The sequence below is a fragment of the Lactuca sativa genome, chromosome 8 (genome assembly GCF_002870075.4).
Source record: "Lactuca sativa cultivar Salinas chromosome 8, Lsat_Salinas_v11, whole genome shotgun sequence".
In the NCBI taxonomy this organism is placed as follows: Eukaryota; Viridiplantae; Streptophyta; class Magnoliopsida; order Asterales; family Asteraceae; genus Lactuca; species Lactuca sativa.
In genome coordinates this window covers 122,220,875-122,243,342 of record NC_056630.2, presented here as the reverse complement: position 1 = coordinate 122,243,342, position 22,468 = coordinate 122,220,875, and the positions used below count along the sequence as shown (strand labels likewise).

The 22,468-nt window shown below is 34.9% G+C and overlaps 2 protein-coding genes and 1 long non-coding RNA gene across 5 annotated transcripts; all 3 read right to left on the bottom strand.

Annotated features, from left to right (window-relative positions):
* Positions 1–1,057: 1,057 nt before the first annotated feature.
* On the bottom strand, positions 1,058–5,240 carry LOC111913939 (uncharacterized). 3 transcript variants are annotated; one of them, XM_023909657.3, is made up of 8 exons: positions 4,993–5,238; positions 4,199–4,384; positions 3,917–4,116; positions 3,742–3,840; positions 2,085–3,049; positions 1,883–1,958; positions 1,504–1,762; positions 1,058–1,432 (listed from the first exon to the last, which is right to left on the bottom strand). In XM_023909657.3, the coding sequence occupies exons 2-7, from the start codon at positions 4,293–4,295 to the stop codon at positions 1,616–1,618; spliced, it is 1,584 nt and encodes a 527-aa protein (XP_023765425.1). In that variant the 5' UTR covers positions 4,296–4,384; positions 4,993–5,238; the 3' UTR covers positions 1,058–1,432; positions 1,504–1,615. The 3 variants fall into 3 exon arrangements, with proteins under 3 accessions (XP_023765425.1, XP_042753076.1, XP_042753077.1); XM_042897142.2 differs by having other exon boundaries at positions 4,199–4,378; XM_042897143.2 differs by lacking the exon at positions 1,058–1,432 and having other exon boundaries at positions 1,504–1,758; positions 4,993–5,240.
* A 697-nt stretch (positions 5,241–5,937) lies between these two features.
* On the bottom strand, positions 5,938–8,676 carry LOC111913938 (putative pentatricopeptide repeat-containing protein At5g65820). Its single transcript, XM_023909653.3, has 3 exons — positions 8,464–8,676; positions 8,040–8,080; positions 5,938–7,917 (listed from the first exon to the last, which is right to left on the bottom strand). Exons 1-3 carry the CDS (start codon positions 8,627–8,629, stop codon positions 6,103–6,105), a joined length of 2,022 nt encoding a protein of 673 aa, XP_023765421.1. The 5' UTR covers positions 8,630–8,676; the 3' UTR covers positions 5,938–6,102.
* A 7,338-nt stretch (positions 8,677–16,014) lies between these two features.
* LOC111913937 (uncharacterized) lies at positions 16,015–20,784 on the bottom strand. Its single transcript, XR_002857656.3, has 5 exons — positions 20,380–20,784; positions 19,341–19,366; positions 18,889–19,042; positions 16,818–18,436; positions 16,015–16,327 (listed from the first exon to the last, which is right to left on the bottom strand). It is a non-coding gene; the product is annotated as an uncharacterized LOC111913937 (long non-coding RNA).
* Between the last annotated feature and the right edge of the window lie 1,684 nt (positions 20,785–22,468).

Here is a 22,468-nt window from a genome sequence, read left to right as displayed (position 1 = left end):
ATATATATATATATATATATATATCAATTGTTTTATTTTACTGCTAATCTTATATGGTATAAATATGTTATATTTTAACTATGCTAAAAGAGACATGACTAAAAAGGCTTGGGCAAATGTTATATTAGCCCATCGAATTTTTCGTGTTTATTTTAAAAGGTCACCCAACTTTTTTTGTACATTAAGGGCATAAACTATCATTTGACCTGTTAAAAAAGTCACTTGACCCACTATAACAGGTTCCTCGTCTCCTCCCACCTCCTCCCATTGTAATAGGTTTCCCTCTCCAAAAGAGCTAGTTTGTGAGAAGCCTAAAAGAAATAGTGCATCCTAAATATAATATTGCAAACCATTTGATGAAATGGGTCCAATTTCTCTTTTTGTTTTTGATTGGAATTAAATGTATCAAAGAGTGAACACAAAAAAGAGATCAACGATTGTAGGTCAATGCTCCCAGAGATGACTTATTTTTTTTTGTTTGGTTCTTTGTTGGAGCTCACCGCCTGTAGCAAGATATCGGAGCGGAGGCAGGAGGTGAATATTGAAGGCATCGATTTGGTGGGTTGTTGCTTGAAGGAAGATGATGGGTGTCGGCATTGACAAGTGATCCGGTTCTAACGATGGTCGGATGGCAATGAAGATCGGAGCAGTGAGAGATACCGGTATTAAAACATGGTCGAGTTGCAGGTGGTTCCGATGGAAGAAAAAACAAAGATCGAGAATGAATTTGTTGAAAACCCGATTTTGTGAAATTACATACAAATTTCTATCCTCGAGGGCTTGAAATCAAATGAAAACCCGGTTTTGTCAAGATTTTGTTTAATGTCCAACTGATATCATGTATTCAACTGAATAGGCTGTCAAGAACATAATTAGTTTTCCCTTAATCATTCTGTTTTTCTCCTCCTGTTCATATATAATTACTGCTAAAATTAACTTGTTCTTTTTAATGGGTTTGCGGTAAAGGTTTAACAATCAATGGGGGAAATAAGAAATGCATAAAGGTGTTAGAAAAAAAAAAAAAAAAAAAAAAAAGATATAAGAACTGCATAGAAGGTGTTCGACAAAATGCTTGAAAGAATAATTTGGCCTACATCAAACCTTTTAAGTGTTAACCCTATTTATCAAACATAAATCACCACATTTTACATGGTTACCCAGTATCAGGTCAAATAAGGACCTTCTAAAACGGTAAATTCAGACTTCATTCCCTTAATGTACAAAAAAAAATAATTAAGTGGCCTTTTAAAACAAGCATGATAAGTTTGATGGGCTAACATGACATTTGCCCAAAAGGCTTTTATGTCATTTTACTAGTTAGGTATACAAGTAGAAGGTGTTTCTAAAATAATTAGGTCCTAGACAAAATCGTCACCATTTCCAATATTTTTCAATCCACAAGCTGCTTCATTTGTGCTCCATCAGTAGAAACCTGTAAAAGGCAAAAACCTTATGTTGCAAATGTCATGAATAGCTTATAGCTTTCTAAAAGAAAAGTCTAACCTTTTGCCCTTTTGGGATTTGGCCTTCTATATACATGTGACATATCTTCATATATATAGCACATGTATCTTCTGTTTTTGTTATCATACAATAAAAGTTGCAAGGACCTTTTTCATTTTGTTCCTTTGCATATGTTTCTCCATTTATCTTTTAGGTCTATAGTAGTACGTCCTTTGTGGAACACTTTGTGTCCAAAATCCAAAATCTCCTTCCATGGAATTTTTTTATCATTGACACTTGAATATCTCTCCACACCTTCCTAACAAGTTTAAACAATCGACATGAATCACATTGTACTATTATAGTTTTTATAATCATATCTAAGATCAAATTAATTATTTATATAAATAAAATAAAAAATAAAAAAACACACAACTACCTTGAGTGTTTCTTCCTCTGATTTTGTCCATGGGATTGGTTTTCGTCTCAACAAAGGAACAACTACCGGAGGGGTACTACAAAATAAAAACAAATTATATTGCGAATTTCCAATCGATGGAATGAAATAATAAAAGGAAAGGAATCACATTCCTCCAATGGAATCAACGATTCCATTCTTTTTCAGAAAGATAACAACTTACTATTGTGCTTTCCTCTTGCGGAGTTCTCTTGAGGAACTAGACTCAATAATTTCCATTTGACTTTCTTTTTCCTTAAATTTCCGTTTCGGTGTGCTTGGTTGTGGAATATCTTTATCCACATGTCTACTAACAAGGTCACTCTCATTGACATTGCCATTGACTTTGACTTTCTTTTTACCTTCATCTTCTCTCATACTTTGATTGGCTACATTTCCTTCACTTGTTTCACCAAATGCTCCTGTTTGTTTTCTGTTTTCATTTTTCTCAAATTCACTTGGTTTCTTAAAGGATTCATTAGGTCTACTACCCTTTTTAACTGTGAAGCTAGAAAAAGCTTGTAGATCATTTCTGGCTTGTGAAGCCTTTCTTTTAGCTTCCTGATACTCTGAAATTGCACGAGAATACGTACAAAATGGGCAGAAAAAGTTTGAATTTTCATCAAATGTGATAGCAAACCCTAAACAACTCTCATGAACCTGTAATGGGCAGGAATCAGAACTACAAACTAACAACTCACCACCTTCATTACACTTCACACAAAGATTCATCAAGGAATCTGTTTGATCACCATCTTGTTCCATGGAGTTTTCATCTTTGTTTAAATGTTCATCTTCATCCAATGCATTTGATTCAACATTTTTGTTGTCTTTTAATTTAACAGCAGACTCTAGATTCTCCATGTTATCAACAGATACCCTTTTCTCATGTGTGTCTTGGGGCGATTTTTCATTATTAAAATGAAGCTGCTGTTGATCAGCTTTTTGCAACTCATTTTCTTGAAACTTGTCATTATATTTTCTTGGGTTCAAAATGTTTGTATCATCTTTAGCTACTGTATCTTGGACATCAAGATTCTCATCATTCACTGGACTTGTATTTTGAGATGCATTTGGAATTACCAGTTTACTCTTTTCTTTCAATGATGTGAGAAGTGGGTGACTACTTTCAAGAAGCATGTCCTTCAACTGTTTTATCAGACAAAAACACAGCCAAGTTAGCAATATGTATATTGGCTAATGTTAAGAAAACCTCTTGTATTTTCACCACATTTTTTTAAAAAGCAATTACAGTTTGTTCCTTTGCATTAAAACTACTCAAAAAACAAAACTTGTTGATTTAACGATTTGAGTTGGTTTAACCGGTTTATGAAAAAACATGATTCAAGAATACCCTTGTATTTTGGCCTTTTTCTAAAAAACGTCATTTTTATTTTGCCATTGAAACTATCAAATAAAAGAGGCTAATGTCAAGAATACTCTTGTAGTGTGTTGACATTGACAATGTATATGGCATATGTATATGTATGCTGCAAAGTAGATGGAAAGAAAATTTTACTTATTGATTTAAGGATTCATCTTTATGTACGTTGTCAGTGTGCATGGCCTATGTATATGTTGTCAATGCAATGTGTATGTTGGAATCCAAATGTAAGCTGCAAATGGAATCTATATGCATGGTTTTCAAAACCTTAAAATCAACAAGTTTCTCTCTCCTGAGTGGCTTTAATGCAAACGAAAACAATATAATGGCTTTTCCAAAAAAGTTGGTCAAAGTTCAAGGGTTTTGCTAGCATTTGCCTTATGTAATTAAAAAACAAGTCCTCTTTTCTTCTCCAATTTGAGATTTTGAGATATACATTAGATGAAAAGAAACTCACCTTTTTCAAGACACATTTAGGCAAAGATGACCTTTTATGTGTTAAAAAGGAACGAACGTCCCATTTTTCTTTTTCAAATCTAGCCGAATGCTCAGGTGTCTGCTACATTTACACAAAAAAAACAAAAATATAAGGATAATGTAAGATTTCCAGCACAATTATTAATCAATATCACCTCACGTAATATCTTGTTAAGGACATCTTCACAGCGTTCTGATGAATCAAAAGTGATTTTACCATTTTGACCTGCATCAGCATCAACTACAGCTTCATCACCAGTTTGAGGAAACAAGCTCTCCAAGATTCTTAAAGAGACAACCTCCTTTGCATCTTTTCCTAGATCACCTGAGATTGCAGGAGCCATTCTCACTAGACCTGAAACATGGAAACTATAATTTTAAAATAAATATAAATGAAGAGTTTTGTTTTTAAGAGATGAAAGGAATATGAAGCATGCCTATTAAAGTAGACGCATCTGTTTGTTCATAAGTTGCTAGGGTTTCAATGATCCAATTCCATACAATGTCAGGAACAATAGAGCTCTTGGACGCCATGAAGATCACTAGGAGTTTTTTCTGTTTTATCAAATTGATCACTGAAGGCTTTGTCTTAACTTTTCATGATATTTCTAGATTCTCTGAACCTGAAAAGAGTAACCAATGATTAATAAGAATTCAGCTTCAACATTGGATACCCCATGTTTCAAAGGATGATAAAGCAAAGTATTACAGTTATCTGTTTTCTTTTAAGATTAAAACCTTTGATTAAACAGATTCTTTCCCTACATCATCAGTGTAAACAAATTCTTAAAAAACAGTTCTTATGTGAAAGCAAATGTCCCATAATCCCAATAAATAAGGTATTCCCTGGATATTAAACATGGATATAATGGTTTATAAAAAGAAAACTTAAATGTGCATTTTTTTTTTGGAGATGGTGGGATTAATATGATAGATATTCCGGAAAGAACCCACTAAGCTGGAGAAATCATCTACAAAATGTTGAAAATTTCTTGCTTCTAATGGTTTCTAAGCATAGCCATAAAAACAGAAAGCAAGATGATCATAAAAAAGCGTGGCTAGTCTTGGGTGTCAGATACATTGAATACCTAAAAAATCACAGGAAAAATCTTGCAAGTTTATGAAGCAATCAAAGGAATCGTAAGAGCATTGGGAATTAATAGACGAACTCTTTTCCGAAATTGGGAAGACAGTTTTCAAAAAATCAATTATAGGGGGATCAAAATCTTACCTGTGAGAGAATTGCATCCAAGATCATAAAAAAACAGAACATGTGTCTGGCAATCAAGAAATCAACGTCTTTAACGCTTAAGGGTTAAGATCAACATACTTAAGCACCGTTAAAACAAGGACCAAAATTACAAGACGAATTTTTTTGGACAAAGATTACATAAAACAGCGATACTCGGGGACATTTTTTAATTTTTCAGTATTTAGGGCTTTGGGTGGAAGTATGGTGTTTTTGAAATTGGGCGTTCCTAGAGAAATTTATCCGTTCTTTGTCTCTATGCGTCTCTGTGTAAATTTCAATACCTCCCTTGTTTTATTTCTAGGTAACGGTTTGCCCCCTTAACTTTTATCCACTAGCATTTTAACCCCTTATACGATGAGATTTCTATTAATTTTTAATATATTTGCGGATTCAAAAAAAAAAAATACTATTGGATTAATAACATCAACCTAAAGTCCTACGCCCTCAACTTTTTTATATTTTTTAATGTTATAAAAACCAGTTCAAGCTTGTTGGACCGGGATACAGAAAAGAGAGTTGTTCAACTACATTGGTTTATGTTTGTTTCTAGACTAAAAAGAACTAGTCGGTTTTTACAAAAACCCACTTGAACCAGTTAATTTGAATAAAAACACATGAAAATAAAACATTTTGCATAACAAACTTTAATAGTCTTTTCATATCTATTTAGAGATTTCATAAATTAAATAAAAATACTGAGTAAATGTTATGAAGCTTTTTGATATATTTGTATTCGTTTAAAACTATATTTTAAGATTCATTCGAGGATAAACTTATTGAAACCAATATTATTTCTTTCACGCGGTTAGTTTATTAAATTAGAATTGGTAACAAGATGGGTCCAAAAATTTGGTCTTGAAACTGTAGTTTGAAAAAGATCTAGTTTGGTTTGCTAGTGATATATAATTATATATCCATATCTGATCCGGTAAGTAGAAGCGAACATTACTTCACAAATTAATAATTTATACAACATTAAGCCTTATAAATTAACAAATGGAAGATTTATACAGCCATAGACTAAAAAATTAATAAAAAAAAAAAAAACAAAACAAACAACATTTCAATAAATTAAAAAAAAAAAAAAAATCATATGGAACCAGCTTTAGCATGGCCCCACCTACGTCTACGAGCCCTTCTTTTCCTCCCATCATTTTTAGCCTTAACTTTCTCTTTCAAATCCCTCTCACCTCTCCTTTTATACATTTTAAAACTTATTTTCCTCTCAGCAGCCATCTCCCTCACTTTCTCTGTAATCTCAACAGCAATCTGTCTGTTATAAAGCTTCCTCAACCCCTTCATAAGCTTTGCAAAAGTATCAGCCTGTGGCATCACTCCAGCATCCATCATCTCCAAACAATAGCCACACGCATCCTTCACATACCCTTTTGAAAATAGTGCATGTATCCAAATCGTCCATGCATAAACATTAACCTCACACCCTTTATTAATAATACAACTCCAAACATCTTTACTCACTTCAATCTTATCACCTCTTAGTAACGAATTCAAAAGATCCTTCATAACCCCATACTGAGGAACACAAAACAAACCTCTTCCCACCATTTCTTTAAAATAATCACAAGCTTCAACCAAACATTCTTGACCGATTAACCCATGAATCATATTCACAAAATTGTCGATTCCGGGGCTGATTCCATTCCGTTCCATCTCATTCCAGACTCGAACCCCTTCTTTAACATCCCCTAACTTGAAAGCCAAACGAATAATCGTATTGTAGATGTAAACATCCGGAAACAAACCGATTTTTTGCATCTCGTTCACAAGCTCTAAACATTCTTCCAATTCATCTTTCTTTTCGTGAGCGTTTAAAATATGTAAATAAGTCGTTTGATTTGGGGTATGTCCTTTTTGAATCATGTGGTCTAATATCTCATAACCCTTTTTAATCTTCCCCCATTTACAAAACCCACTTATCAATGTAGTGTAAGTAACAACATCCGCTTCACACCCACACCTCTCCATTTCCATCAACAACTGCATTGCAGATTCCATTTTTTCTTGACCACAAAGTGATTGTATCAAAATGGTGAAAGAAGTCGCGTTTGGATCACAACCTTTTTTTCTCATTTCTTTCAAAAGATCAAAAGCATCCACCATTTTACCTGCAACTGCATACCCGTTGAGCAAATTGTTGTAGACAACAATGTCGGGGTCAAAACCGGCTTCTCTCATCTGCACCAAAACAAACTTAGCCTCCATTAATTTACCTTCTTTACACCACCCGTATAACAGAGAAGTGAAATGTTTGATTGTTGGTGGAAACCTGACTCTCATGTCTTCAAAAAGTAAAGCAGCTTCTTTGATGTTCCCATTCTTACACAATGCATCTAACAAACACCCAAACACGTATTCATCAGGCTCACAACCATACTTAGGCATTTCATCGAGCACCTCGACTGCTTTTTTCACAAGTCTAGCAGAAGCAAACCTTCTGATTAATACAACAAACACTTGTGGGGTTATAAGCTGTGGGTTTTCTTTTCTCATTTCTTCAAGAAGTGCCCATACTGCACCAAATTGTCTCATTTTTCCTAAGCTTTTGATCATGGATTTGTATATGTCATGGTTGTGAGTGTAACCAGGTTGTTTTGATGCCCAAACAAAGAATCTGTATCCTAAGTTTCCAGCATCACCACAACGATTTACCACACGTTCGGTTAATCCTGAGCGGATAATAACACCGGATTCTTGTAAAGCAAGTTCTAATTTTGGAACACGTGAGTGGAATTTCCTTAAGATTCTGTAAATCTTCTCAACATCACCTGAAAATTCATCATGGGGTTGATCATTGGAAGTGCCTTCGGGTTTCTTGTCAAGACGAATTAGCCCTAACCATCGATTATCCTCGATATGGGGTTTTGCTGTTGAGGAGAATGAGCCCTAATCATTAATTCCCATCATTATGACAGAAAAACTGTAAATATGATATTTATAATATAAACATCATTCCTGAATACAGCAATTGACTTAGTTGTTTGAAATGAAAAATGTGCATGCATTACCTCTATGTTTCTCCGCTGAAGGGTCCCATTCACAGATGCATCTATGACAAGCACAGAAGAAGACTACAATGAGTATAAAGAGACCAAAACTCCAATGAATATGAAAAGTTTCTTAATAGTAACCAGTCGAAGTAACATTCAGGAAGTGAACATAAACATAAAGCATTTCTACTGATTCAGATACTATGATGACCTTCAAGAGCATAAATGGGTTAAGATTCTTGTATTAATGAAAATGGTTCAAAACAACAGAGAAAACAGAGCACCCGAAATGCACCAATGACCAAATGGAGCAGAAATGAAACACGCATATACCATATAAATCTAGCCCTAACACAACTAATTATCTAATAAACATCTAATTGAAAAGAAAATTACTGGTAATAACAAACAGAGAAAATTGCAAAATAGTAAGAAAACGCACCTGATGAAATGGAGGAACAATGATTCCGATTGGAAGGCTGCTGCCCTGATGTCGTTGCTGAATTCGAAGAGTAGGTTGCTGCGGGTTCACAGATAGAAGAGCACGAAGAACTGCAGTAAACTCCATTACGTACCGTAATACAACCACCTGCAAAGCTTCTTCTCATTTCCGTCCTCTGCGATGTCTCCCCCAATATTCTAAATTAGGGTTTATCGACTTCAGAAAATGACGAAATATAGACCTTAAAATTTATGAAAAGCTCGTATCAGCCCTTACAGTTTAGAAATTGTCATTTGGGATTGTTGACTTTGACCTTCTTAATTTTAACGTTTTCGTCCATCTTCCTCTGTTAAGTGGTCTTGCCCACATTGCTCATCAGGAGTTTACAAAATGTTTCAGTAAGCTTAAGAAAAATGTTTGGAAGATAAAAAAGTGATTTATTCGCACCCAAAAATTGTATGTTAACCCTATTTGGCATGAATGTTTTGACCAATATATATATATATATATATATATATATATATATATATATATATATATATATATATATATATATATATATATATATATATATACTAGAAAAGTTTAAACACGACCCACTGAATGGTGATATGAGTTTCTTCTAATGTTATCTAAAGTATATTGTGCTAATAAAAAAAATAAAGAAAAATGCAATGCTATAAATGGGTGAATTTTCATTTTCAATGTACAATGCATGAATAAAAAAAAAGTATATTATTATAATCAACAAATAAATGAAATTCCATAGTAGTTTCCTGATATTATTTTTCACTTTATGGAAAATGTAATTACCTGTCAACATCTTTTGTAGTGCATTCTATTGATATTGGGATTAATCATAAAATACCATCTTTGATTTATCTATTCAAAACTTTATCCACTTGTTCCTTGATTACCCATTGATCTTTATTGTTATGTCTACTACTTCACGATTCGACATGATCTAAAAAAGGTAAGCATGAGTTACAAGGATTTGAGACTTTAAAAGCTTTCTAAGCTCCTGCAAACATACTTGATGTAATCAAATAGCTAACTGATGTTTTATTTAATTGAACGAAAATGATTCATTACAAATATTACAGTATCTTGGTAGCTCATTTTTTCTTCTCCATTCGTAAGTTTTGCCTCTCCCCTTCCACCACCACAAATTGTAGTCCTATCTGCGAGTAAATTACATCAACAAAAATATAAACAAAGGGGCTTGCATGAAAATCCCCTTCATTAGAGTAAATGTACTAACACCATGCCTACACACATATCAACTTCCAATAATACTAAAATTTATTTTAAGAAATTAGGCTATCTATAATCATGTTAAAACCATTAATAACAAACTTGGTATAGGGCTTAACACAATTTCCCGCAGAAGTTAGAAAGGTGCCAATTGCTTCTTACAATAAAGAACATGGAACCATGATTACTCCGTGAATACTATCTTCATCCGTTCATGACCCTTAGCTACAACAACCATCTACTCATTTGTTGATGGTATCATTCTTTCACCAAAAAAGAAGATAGAACATGTTTATGATTTATAATCAATAAAACATTTCACTATGTGGCGTATCTCAAATTAAAAAGGTAATTTAAAGGAGTTTATCGAACTGCAAATATATAAGAATAAATAACCAGTTTAAGCTCACGTGATTTTTTTTTGTTTCAAATCCCTTCCTAATAGCTTCAATATAAGAAAAAATTACTAGTTATTTCAAATCAGTATAGTGGCAATAAAAGTTTATAAAAAAACTTTTTCATACATATACATATAATGGTAAAAAAATTGCAGCTTCTATGTTGATATATGTATTGTGCTCAGCTGGCTATGAAGAAAGAATTCAAGAAGTTATTGAGTGATACCAACTCAAATAGATGTTAATGAAATATCCCACAAATAAGGTCTAAAAATTTCGTTTGAAAAACATTACTTAAACTATATTTATAAACCATAAAATCATTCATAACATAAATTCAAAGTATTAATTCAAAACATGTTCTTATTATCAGAGTAAACATCCCAGGCTGACTAACTATGGTGTGTGTCATGCGATCATCCCGAGCTCTGCCCACCACTACCGAAAGTACCTGAAACCAAAACTGAAAACCATAAGCATGAAGCTTAGTGAGTTCCCTAACCTACCACATACCATACACATATCCACATACTGGGCCCCCGCCCGCTACATCGGGACTTGCCCGACATCGGACTCGCTCCGACATCGGGCCCCGCCTGGCATCGAGCCCCGCTCGGTATACAAATATGTCTCCCTTAGGCCCCGCTTGTCTCCAGGCCTCGTCCGCTAAGCATATACTAGCATATAAATAACACATAACAAATAAGCTAACATATTCTACAATAGTCCTGTATTGAGGCGTCGCCTATCTTGGGCCCTAACCCTGTCCTGCTACTGATGAGTCATTAAACCCTGTCCATGTTCCTACTGCTGGTGAGATACGGGTCCCCGCCCACACTCATTCCTCTCCTATCTCGGGCTCGCCCCTACTCTGCTACTAATGAGATACGAAGCCCCGTCCATACTCTGCTAGTGATGAGATACGGGCCCTCGCCCACACTCACCTCCCTACGAGGCACATACAAGTATCACACAGACAACAAGTATAATTTAACATGCAACATAGGGGTGAGCGCAGTGCGGTTCGGTGTAGTTATTAGCCAAAACCTCACCGCTAACCGCAAATGCGGTTAATCCGTTTTCAAAACCGCTTGGTGCGGTTATTTTTGCAGTGCGGTTAGGCGGTTATTCTTGTAGTGCGAGTTTGTTTTTTCTGTGTTGCGGTTATTAACCACATGGATTTGGTGTGGTTATTTTGTGTGGTTTTTAACCACAGTCTGGAGCTCAAACGGCTTTAAGAGTTCAAACATATTGCTTGTAATAAAAAAAAATCATAAGGTATAAGACAATTAACTTAAATCACAAACAACTAATATCTTAAAAACGTCAAATCAATAGTAATTAACAATAAATATCTTAAAATTGTCTAATTTCACCATTTTTCAAAGTTAAAGATCACAAAAAACAACACTTTTGTCTTCTAGTATTTTATCAATCTTTCATCCATGAAACTTGTCTTATTTTTAATATTTAATATATTAAATAATTAATAAAAAAATTGTATATAATATATGCTATGTAGTGCGGTTTTTTTGCGGTTTTTTGAAAACTAATAACCGCACCGCACCGCAAATTCGTGGTTTTTGAAAAACAAAAAACCTCACCATCGATTTTTATTGCGGTTGCGGTTAATCGGTTGCGGTTTATGCGGTTAATTTTAGTTGCGGTGCGGTTTTTGCTCACCCCTAAATTGCAACATACATCGGGCTTACCCCGGCATCAGACCTTGGTCTGGAATAGGGGTGACAATCATCGACCCAACCCGTAACCTAACACTGAACCAACAAGAAAATAAACAGGTTTGAGTTGAGATTTTTGACCCGCCAACCCACCAGTTCGTCAACCCGTTTATTTCATAGGTTGGGTTGGGTTACTTGTTTGGGTTTGCGGGTCAACCCGCCAACCCGATTATATATATATATATATATATATATATATATATATATATATATATATATATATATATATATATATATATATATATATATATAATGTTTAAAAAATATATTCAATTGAATATTTGATTATCGTTTAATCGTTTTCCGAATTCCAAAATTACAAAACATCTTTGATTCGATTTAGCGTCCCTCAGCCCCCTAAGAAGCCCCTAATAAAAAAGAAATCCAGTCTTCAGTCTCCAAACTCACGACTTCGTGTCTCCCGTCTCCGTCAATTGAGGAATCGAGTCATTGACTATCGCAGTGTCGCACGCACACCCCTCGTCTTCTTGTCCTCCGGTTGTCGCACACCACTCGTTGTCATCACTCCTGTTTATGACTTTATTTATGAATTTATGTTGAATATTTAATACTTTATGACTTCATTTTATTTGTATTTTTTAATTTCATTTTAAAATGTGTTGATTATTAAATGGGTTATATGGGTTGAGTCCGACCCACTGACCCACGAACCCACGAACTCATATACTTATACGGGTTATATGGGTTGGGTTGGGTTGATGTTTTCAACCCGTCAAACTGTGACCTGCCAACCCACTAACCCATATATTATATGGGTTAGGTTGGGTCAATGTATTTTGACCCGCCAACCCGTGACCTGCAAACCAGAACCCAACCCAATTGCCAGGCCTAGTACTATGGAATATCATACACATAAACCTGTCTCGGGCACCCGCCCGACATCTGACCTTGGTCCGGAACATAATACTAGCATACAGTGCCTAGGGCTAACCCCCGATTCTTCCTACTCATAAACTACATGGGCCGACATTGTGGCCTTGGACCTATTCACACAATGAGGAGACTCACCTTGTACTGCTGAACCCTTGCTGATACACTTCTGGCTGTTATCTGACAATCCCTGCACTGCTGCTCCTCTAGCTCCCCGAACTATCAATACCACAATAATACTTAGCTTAATACAATAATCCTTCTTAGGGTAAAGTGACCATTCTACCCCTCCTAGTCCAACTTGATACATAGTCAAAGTCCAACACTAGGTAAGCTTCCCAAGCCCACTAGTGACCCACTGATGGCCCAATTTGCTATATTGGGCCTAATCCCTTAATGGGCCTTACCTAAAGCCCTATTTATATATTCCTTGGCCCATATTAACTGACCCCTGATGGCCCACTATGGCCCAAACACTCAAACATGCCCCGATCCGTAACCCAATAATTCATGACCCATACAGACAAAGTACGTGGGGCGTACATCTACGTACGCTAAGCGTACATGCATGATGATGCATACGTTAGGCGCACCTGCACGTACGCTCAGCGTAATTTCCTCTGTTAAGACCTTTTCCCAGTAAGTGCTTAACACTCCAAACCAGAAGCTATAATCACAGATCCAAGCCCATTAAGACGTCTTAAGCTATAAAGTCGACTGCTTAGTGGTTTGCAACCCACCGAATGAGCCCAAACTTGAAATGTGACAAAATACTTCCATAACAAGGGCTAGAACTCATGCATGAGCTCATTGGGACCATAAATATCGAGATTTTACTGCTTATGGGGCAGTTTTAGCTCTAAAGGTGGCAATCCCAAGCTTAAAGACGAAGTTATATCATAAAGGTCCAATCTTTGGACCTAAAAAGATCCCAAATCTCCCTAAATCTAGATCTAAGCTTCTATGAGGAAAGTTAGAAACTTTATACCTTCTGGGGCTTGCAAATGAGCTAGAGAACTTGGATCCAAAGGCTCTTCATTGATCAATGAGACTTCAAGATGGTCACTCCACTCCAAGAACACCAAAATGCACTCAAAATGGCCTTACAATCTCCAAGAACACTCTAGAGGGTTTAGGGTTTCGTGGTTGCTGAGTGAAGATGAGAGGGAGGCCGGTAACCAGGGTGTTATGTTCTTTATATAGTGGCTTACCCTAAAAATTAGGGTTTTGAGACTCCTCTCGTACGCTGAGCGTACGCCTCCCCGCACCCGTGATGACTAGCTCTAATACGCTGGGTGTAACCCAGCTTACGCTGGGCGTACCCAGCTAAACCCACGCGTGCACTACATGCATGCAAGGGACTACCGTGCCAAGTTTTCCATTAAGGGGCCATAAATGTCAATCACTTCAAAGTACTATAACTCCTTCATTCTAAGTCTGTTTTCGACGAACTTTATATCCACGGAAAGTCGGCGAGAAGTTCTACGCTTCTAGCAACACACCTCGGCCCGAAATCTTCTCGAATAAAACCCAGAGCCAATAAATGGCCAAAACGCCCCTAGCCTTGGCTTCCAAAATCCATAAATGAATATTTTTAGAACAGGGTGTTACAGTTAATTCAACAGAAAGTAGATGGCATCGATACAAAATCACTCAAAACATCCGAAATCATGAAATTACCAATCAAAGAAATGGATTACTTGAAAAAAAGGTACAATTAATTTTGATTTCCAATTGGGATTGATTCAACATAAGACTTCCTTTGTCTGAATCAGTATGTGTACAAATTTCTTTTCCTTTGCATCTATCATATAAACACCCCCAAATAAAAGCATATTGATCATAAAACAATCTTAACAAAATTAATCGATTAAAAAATTACTGCAACTAAAACCCTAAAATCAAACCAAACTTCAATTATCAATTCCAGTTCATTAACGGATTGCAAAATCGCCCCTAAAACACTAAAAGTGAATACACCTTGAGCAATGTATTATTACCTTATTCTAAATAACATATTTTAGTATAGTAGTCACCCTTTCTAAAGTTTCTGTCTTTTTTTTTTCCATTTCACTCACATGTGTCAAGTGTATGACAATTTTATATCTTGCAAGTCCAAAAACAAAATCAACATTCAACAAAACACAATTTTATTTTTTTTCTTTTTATTTACCAAAAAATAAAATCAAAATTCACCAAATGAGATTTGGGCTTTTAGTTTTTCTTTCTATTTCCCTAAAAAATAAAATTATGGAATCAATCACATGAAAACTAGAAAGAAGCAAAGATCGATGCCTTCTCCTTGCGACAATGAAGTTCCACATTCAAATCTGCAATTTGTCTTTGTACAAAGATTATTTCCCTCAAGACTCGTATCAAGTCATTGCCTTTTTCACCAATAGTTAATAAATTTTGCAAGTATTCCTAAACAAAGAATCAAAAAAATGCAAGCAGTCAAACATTTTGACAATATTGTACTGCTAATAAATTTAAATGCCAAACAAAACATATTCTTGGAATAATTGCGTTATATTGCGTCATACTATAGGGATTGGTGATGGGGTTCTTTGGTGCCTTACTGTATCGTACTAGTTTGATTTCCAAACGCAGATCAGAACATAAAATTGAGTTCATCTTCTTTTGTACTAATCAGAATAAGGTCTTTTGGGAATTTTATACTATCTTTGACCACATGGATTGTCCCCGAACAGGAGTGTCGTGAATTTAGTTGTGTTTAAAGGAAGGAAAAATACTTGTGGCATTACTTTTGGAAAACAAAAATGGTAACAAATAATATATGGAGAAAAAGTGAATGAATTATTTTTTTTATAGTTTTCTATATGGGATGGCATGAACTGGAAGCGACATAGATAAGTGACATAGATAGGATCTGCATACCATACTAAAGAGGCTCTTAGATGGTAAGGATGAGTAGTGCATTAACATTTTTTGAAGGAAACATGGATGAATTGTTAAGCTAAGCTGTTACATAGGTCATGATTGAATTGCCAAAAAATTGTAATAATGTGACTATCAAATTATAGAGAAAAAAAAAAGTTTATTTCCTTTTTTTGATAATAGGGGTAGAACCGACTGTTACAGTAGATTTGATATTGATTTTTGTTCACATATGTTTTAAGAAATCGAACAAGAAAAAATTGCTAACTTTGGTAACTTGAAGAAACATATTAGAAGTCTTTACCCGATTCTCGGTTTTTTCTGTAATAAGGAAGGGATTATAGTCTCTATGTATATACCTAGATTGTTCCTTATTTAATGCTTATATTAAATTAAACAGACATTACAAAATAATAATAATAATAATGACAACAGTTATTGTCTATATGAATGTGGAACATCCCAAAAAACATACAAGCCAAAAATTTCGTTTTTAAAATCAATTAACAAGCATAATATTATCATCATAAAATCAAATTATCAAACATGTTTCTCAATGTCTCATAAAATTGGTCAACGTATAATTGTCTCATAATAAATATCAGAGTAAGCTCTCAGACTAATAGAAACTGTGGTGTGTGCCATGCCATCAACTCGAGCCCTTCCCTTTGCTTGCTGAAGTACCTGAAACCAAAACTGAAACTGTAAGCACGAAGCTTAGTGAGCTCCCCCAAACTACCACATACCATACACACGTAACATGCAACTAGGAGATACGGGCCCTGCCCACACTCATGGAGATACGGGCCCCGCCCACACTCCGCCAACTAGGAGATACAGGCCCCGCCCACACTTCGCTAACTCTAAGATACGGTCCCCGCCCACACTCAGCTACACGAGATATGGGCCCCGCCCATACTCGACTACTATGAGATACGGGCCCTATCCACACTCGGCTACTATGAGATACGGGCCCCGCCCACACTTAGCTACTAGGAAAACATAGAAGTATCACACAGACAACAAGTATAACTAGATCTATCATTCAGACTTATATCATAATCAAACTCCGTTACCGAGAAATATGGGCCCCGCCCACACTCAACTACTAATCATAACACGGTACGGGCCAGCCTTTGTGCCTTAGACCCATTCCTACTAAAACGAAACTCACCTCTTCTGACTGGCTGCTGAAACTCTAAGTGAGAAATCCCTGTTTGCTGCTCCGGCGACTCCCCGACTATAATTTCCATAAAGATACTTAGTCAAAAGCTGATAACTACTCTTAGGGTAAAATGACTATTTTACCCCTGGCCAAGGTCAAAATTCTAGTCAAAGTCAACATCCAGATGACTTGACTCACCGAGTTGGTCCGCCAACTCGCCAAGTCCTTATTTTTCATCTGTCCCCAACCCCGACTCTACTCGTCGAGTCTAGCAAGACTCGACGAGTTATCCTTCAACTATAACATCGGGACAATCTTCAACAGACTCGCCGAGTTCATCCTTGAACTCGTCGATTCCAGTTTCATCGAATGAGTACGTCTAGACTGTGACTAGCCGAGTTGTATGAACAACTCGTCGAGTCCCTCTTCATGGATTGGGAGATGGCCTTGGACTCGCCAAGTGCATTCATACACTCGCTGAGTCCCATGGTTTCCAGGTCCATAACTAAGTGTATTTCGTTGGGTCCTTCTTCTAGACTCAACTACATCCCTTCTAAACTCAACTTGATTCCCTGTGAATCACAACAGGTTGGGGGAACCAAACCCCCGGACTCGTCGAGTCCCAAGAACGACTCATCGAGTCGGCTATTGTCCAAGTCCATAACTCAATTTCTGATGTACAAATCTCATCCAAAAGGTAGATCTGGGGTCCTTAATTCGATATAATACGTAAAGTCATGAACTTTACGTACATGTGTGGGATTTTTATGCTCAAAGGACCAAAAATGGGGTTTATTTCACACATGGTGTTCTCATGGCCATAAAGATGGCACCTTTATGCCATGAGGACCCTCCAAGGTTCCAGATCTGAAGATATATTAACTTGGGACGTCCAAGTCCCAAGGATTAAGCTTCTTGGACCCAAAACTCCATAAAAATGGCCACAGGGAGATCTAAGAAAATACAAGTCAAGTATGGAGCTTGATTACCAGAAAGGGAGGAGAAAATGTTGTTGTTCCTGGATCTACAATCTTCTTTTGAAGTCCTCCTTCTTCCTCTTCTTCACACAAACTTCAAATCACACAAGATTACTCAAAAATGGCACTCAAACACTCACAAGGCTCAAGGTGGCGAGTTAGGGTTTTCTGGACGTTGAAGGAGTGATAAGGAGGCCACAAGGGTGTTATGTTTCTTTAAATAGGGGGACAAACCCTAAAAATCAGAGTTTCCAACAGACAACTTCTACTCGCCGAGTCAGTATTCCGACTCGTCGAGTAGGTCACTTAGTTCCCCGACCCAGAGTTGATCCTACTCGACGAGTTGAGCCTCTAACTCGTCGAGTCCAAGGGTAAAATATGAAGTTTGACTTGAACTAAATGCGTATAACGACCCAATTTTCACGTCCAAAAATTTCGTTTTAAAACATTACTTTAGAAAACATTAGTAATTAAAACATTGTTTGATCAAACCATAACACAACATAAACCATGTCTAAAAGCCAAATCATACAACCAATCAAAATATCAGAGTATAAATCCCAGAGAATCTCGTAAATGCGGAAACCAGAGAGTGTGTGTGTGTGACATGCTGCTACCACGCCGGCTCCTTTCCCCTAGCTGAGGAGATACCTGAAACCAAAACTGAAAACCGTAAGCACGAAGCTTAGTGAGTTCCTCCATCGTACCACACACCATACAAACATAAAACATACATACTGCCAGGCTATTCTGGGGTGCTGACTACCCGTGTCAAGCCATTCTGGGGTGCTGACTACCCATCGGTCCAAACAACTGATCCTCGGGGACTAGTCCCCTCCTACTATCTCTATTGCATATAACATAACAAGCCAGCATGCAAACATATTATCACGTACTGTCAGACATTTCTGGGGTGTCTGAACTACCCTTCGGTCCTATCAACCGATCTCTACTTCTATCTCATGTAACATATCATGCTAGCACATAACATATCAGGTAGTAGCAACCTAGATGATATCACAAAGACAATCATCTATCATACGACTCCTATTGGTGGGCCGACATTGAAGCCGTAAACCCACCGCTACTGGAAGGTAACTCACCTCGAAGTAGCTGCTGATCTGATCGGGAACTGACTGCCTACTGCTGCTGCTGCTGCTCCGGAAATCCTCCGGCTCAAAGGAACTACTGAAGGAGTACAAAGATGCCTGGATTCCTTCCCTTCTTCTTGATCTACTTCCCCTTTTGCCTCAAAACCTTCAAGAACACACAACAATGGCTTCAAACTCTCAATGAACAAGCTTAGAACGAGGGTTGGGAGCTCTGGGAGGTGAATGGGGGCTGGCTTGGGGCAGATATGTTGTTTAAATAGGGTGCAAACCCCTGAAACTTAGGGTTTCATCCAACAGTTGTGACTCGCCGAGTCCAGGATATGGACTCGCCGAGTCGCCAACTTAAACGTGTCCCGGGTCCCACATCTACTCGGCGAGTCGGACCTATGACTCGCCGAGTCCAAGGCTAAAAGAAGAGAAATACTCAAATAAGATTTACGTACCAGGAACCACGTGCTACAATGCGTACCTAAGATCGGGTGTTACAAAATGTGGTAAGTTGGTAAGTAGAATCCTGTTCTATATGTTATTAACAAACTTTTTTCTAAAAGATCCAATTCTTATAATTATTTGATAGTAGATAATTTTACATGATGAAGTTATATGTATAGTACTTTCTTCTTCTTTTTTGACTTTGATATAACATTATGTAAACACAAATATTGACAACTCATGAAAATGTAATTACATTAAAACTTGTTGAAAAGTAAACATTTTTTCTTTTTCAACAAGTTATGATGCCTTGGTTGAGATGTCTACTTGTGAAGATTTTATTTGTCAAAATATTAGATTGCTTGCATTTCCCTTGATTTTTTCAACTTGGTGTGGGTTCTTGAAAGGAGGATAAAGTTCTTTTAGGTTAACAACAGAAGGTTTAAGGCCTTTTTAATGAATTCAATAGTTGTAAGTTCAAATTCATATAGACTCCTTGAGTTCCTTTGAAAACCATCATTTGTTCTTTTAGTATGTTTTTTTTGTTATGAATTTGATCAATTCAGTGTGATGTACTTGCTTTTTGATAATGGTTCAAAGTTATCTTTTGTTAATAAAAATCCATATTACATAAAAAAATCTTCAAATGTGGACATCACAACCTGTCCATGAATTGAAAACGTAAAACAGAGTGGGACAAAAACTAAAGTGTGAGGCACAATGGAAAGCGCAAGTGATGGTGGTGAGATTTCTGCAGAACAACCGACAACCTCTTTTAGTTGATTTATCTCTTATTTAATTTGAATTTTGCATTTTTCTAGAGCAACTGACGGCTAATGGATAATGACTAATGTGTAATGGCTAACGGCTAACCTTATTTTTCATGATGTTAATTTTGAAAATTTAGGAAAGAAATCATGTTTGACACAGATGGACGATTGACGTATGAACATAGATAAAAAATCCTTTAAGAATGTAACGGAATGGGAAAGTGACAGTAAAAATATAGGGAAAACATACTATTGAAGTCAAAAGTAAGTGACGTCTAACCTCTTTTGAAGACTCTGGGAACATCAATCAATCCCCAGTCGACAAAGATCAAGTGGCGAAATCACAGGCTGCGAAATTATGTTTTTTTTTTGGTGGATGATGTTGTCGGTGTTCTCTATTGAGGAAATTGGAAAGGTCATCAATCATCAGACGACATAGATGAATTTTTGATTTGCTTGTCTGTGAAATTAGGGTTTTTTGGGCTGATGTCTTCCGTGTTCTTGTTGGAGAGGAAATCGGGTGCGCTTACAGGAGAAACGGGAATTGCAGAATCGATGGGTGTTTAAACATGAGAGATGAGACGTTGAAAGAGAAGTGAAGAACGTTTGATGTGATACCAAACGGCGTTTAGGGTAGGCTACGTGGCATGAAAGAAAACATGTAAATCTAATTTAAGAGGCATTAGAATAAAAAAGGTTTTTATATATAACAATGATACTAGGTGAGACCTGTGTATTACACGAGTTTATAAAAAAAATTTAATATAAAATTATAAGCATTACATATTTTTTAAAGTAATAATTTTACATAAATACAAAGAATATAATAAATAAAGTAAATAATAAAGGTTGTAGAGCATTTATTATGAAATTTAATAGATTGATCTATTTTATATATATAAATCTCATTAAAATGTGGATTTTAAATTTAAGAAAAATGAAAAGTTTAAGAAAATGACAAGTGGAAAAGAAATAATTCAAAAACTCTTAGAAAATGACATGTGTCAAATTTAATGAGAACATGACATTTAGCAAATTTGATTTTCATTTATTAGGTTATATATATATATATATATATATATATATATATATATATATATATATATATATATATATATATATATATATATATATATATATATATATACTAGTTGTGAAACCCGTATATTATACGGGTTAATTAAAACATAATGATAAATTTGATTTTCATTTATTAAGTTATATATATATATATATATATATATATATATATATATATATATATATATATATATATATATATATATTAGTTGTGAAACCCGTATATTATATGGGTTAATTAAAACATAATGATAAATAAGAGCGATTAAATGAGAAGTTTATTTGAACTTGAAATATTAAATAAGTGAAAATTATGAAAAAAAACATGCAAAAAATAAATTAATTAAAATTATGTATTTAATTGTTAGACCCGTGTACTAAATGAGTTATTATAATAAAATGTTAAATATAATGGTTTAAAGTGTAAATTTATTTGAAATTGAAATTGAAATTTCAAATTTCAAAATTGAAATTAATAGTTATTATAGTAGTTTTAATTTATGAAAACTAAATTAATGATATAGTGGAAATGAATAATGATGTAATTGACAAGTGGAAAATAAATAAATTTCAAAATTATAACAAAATGACATGTGGCAAATTAAATAAAAGAATGACAAATGGCAATAACGTTTTCATTTATTAGGATATATATATATATATATATATATATATATATATATATATATATATATATATATATATATATATATATATAATTTGCCTACTTTAATTTACTTAAACAACTGCACTATAAAATAATATTTATGGCCTTTTTTTATTGGTTTTTCTATTTATTTACACAATACATTGTTTTATAATTTTAAACACAAAACAATGAAATAAAAATATTATAAAAGTAAACAAAAATATATAAATATATAAATAATGTCTTAAAAATAAAAATGATCGAAAATTAAAAATAAGTTATAAATAAGTAAACTATAAATGTAATCTCTATCTTAATAAAAGAGTGTCTTTAGTGTCAAGTATCTCCTCTAATAAATGAATTTTTTTTCTTGACACATGTCATATTCTCATTCAATTTGTCAAATGTCATTTTATGGATATTTTGAATTAATTTTTTTTTTCCACATGTTATTTTATGGGTTTTCTTGTTTTATTAAATTTCACACAATATTTTAATGTAATCATGACTATAAAATACTAATAAATAAATATCAATTTCATTAATGAAGTTACCTTTTAATTTCAAAATTCTCAAATTAAAGCTCATTAGTTTCTTTTTTTATTTATTTAAATTATTTGTTAAAATTTAAAGGATAAAA